General features: G+C 41.3%; 1 protein-coding gene across 1 annotated transcript; it reads right to left on the bottom strand.

Annotated features, from left to right (window-relative positions):
* On the bottom strand, positions 1-1,073 carry nppal (natriuretic peptide A-like; the record flags this gene model as incomplete). Its single annotated transcript, XM_080470001.1, has 2 exons — positions 1-267; positions 993-1,073. 2 exons carry the CDS (start codon positions 1,071-1,073, stop codon positions 1-3), a joined length of 348 nt encoding a protein of 115 aa, XP_080326127.1.
* Positions 1,074-1,477: the final 404 nt, after the last annotated feature.

The raw sequence follows: 1,477 nt of genomic DNA on the forward strand, positions 1-1,477 counted from the left end.
TCAGCAACCCAGTCCGCTGAAGGAGCCGATCCTGTCCAGCCGGACCCCGAAGCAGCTCCTCAGGCCCCCCTTCTTGTAGCGGCTCCAGGAGCGCTTGGTGGTTCTCAGGAGGTCTTTGAAGATGCGCTCCAGTGCAGAATTACTGAGCTCTGCAGACCTCCAGGACATCTCCTCTGGACCTCCAAACACCAAGCTGTCAGTCTTCCTCTCCTCCAAGCTGGACTGTGGCCCCGAGTCCAGGTCATTCTCTAGGAGATGTTTCAGACTCTGGGCCAAGAAAATGACAGAGAACAACACAAAATGTCTTCATTTACAGTGAAAAACACCACCTGAGATTTGCAGAAAACGTCGCATATTGGCACAGTAATGTAGACCAGATTCTATAGTATTTTTATTTATACAATGTGATTTTTTACACTAGAAATTTTTTATTCACTTTAACCTTTAAGATTTGTAACAATATGTGTAAACATTAAGCTCAAACTACAATGTAAAACAGCACATCTTAATTAAAACAAGGTTATAGAAATGTAAATGTTAATTAACCAATGATAATAAAGACTAAGAATAAGAATAATCTAAAAGTTGAAGATTTTGTATTTTGTTATAACTGAATCAAGTCCCAATTCACCTTAAATACTGACAATGTAATAAAGTCACTTTCACTAACTTATTTGACTGAAGATGTTTCCAATTTCATTTATTTTATGAATTATTATAGTCCTAAAATATTTTCTGTTGATCCTGCAAATTGGACAAATGAATGGCTGAAGGCAGTTATTTTTCCCGTTATATTTAATGTATATACAGTATATTATTTTAGGTGAGGCTATTTCTCCTTAATGACCCTGCAGATGAGGCAGATTTGATGGTAGTCAGGCATTTTCACTAATTTACTGACCTTGTAACAATAAAAACTGAGTCTCTGCACTGAAATCCCACTATTATTCAGTTAAAGTGTTTTTCTGGGTGCGACGCTGAAGTGGACCTACCTGCAGGGCAGACAGTGATCTTCCTCCTGCAGGATTCAGCAGCAGCAGCAGCAGAGCGCAGCAGGAGAAGGAGAGGTTCATCCCGGAGCTCTGGTTGGGCTTGGCTGGGCTCGGTTGGGGTCAGACTGGATGTGTCCCCTCACTCTGCTCCTTCTGCTCTGGCTCTGCAGATCAGCTGCAGACTTTATAACCAGCCTGATTCCATCAGGCTGAAGATAATTAATGAGCTGAGACTGAAGCTGGTGCCAAGAGGAGGAGGAGGAGGAAGAGGAGGAGGAGGAGGAAGAGGAGGAGGAGGAGGAGGAGCCTCCATGTAACTCAGGATTGACTGTAACACACACACATAGGCTATATATATATATATATATATATATGACTCTGCCTTCTACAAACATTTATTCTTTTCTTTCTTTGTAGATCAATTTGACATCATCAGAAAAAAGTTGCCCATCAACTACATATTTCCCAAAGGATGGCGTGAATAA

This window comes from Lipophrys pholis, assembly GCF_963383615.2.
Source record: "Lipophrys pholis genome assembly, chromosome: 8".
NCBI classification, from domain to species: Eukaryota; Metazoa; Chordata; class Actinopteri; order Blenniiformes; family Blenniidae; genus Lipophrys; species Lipophrys pholis.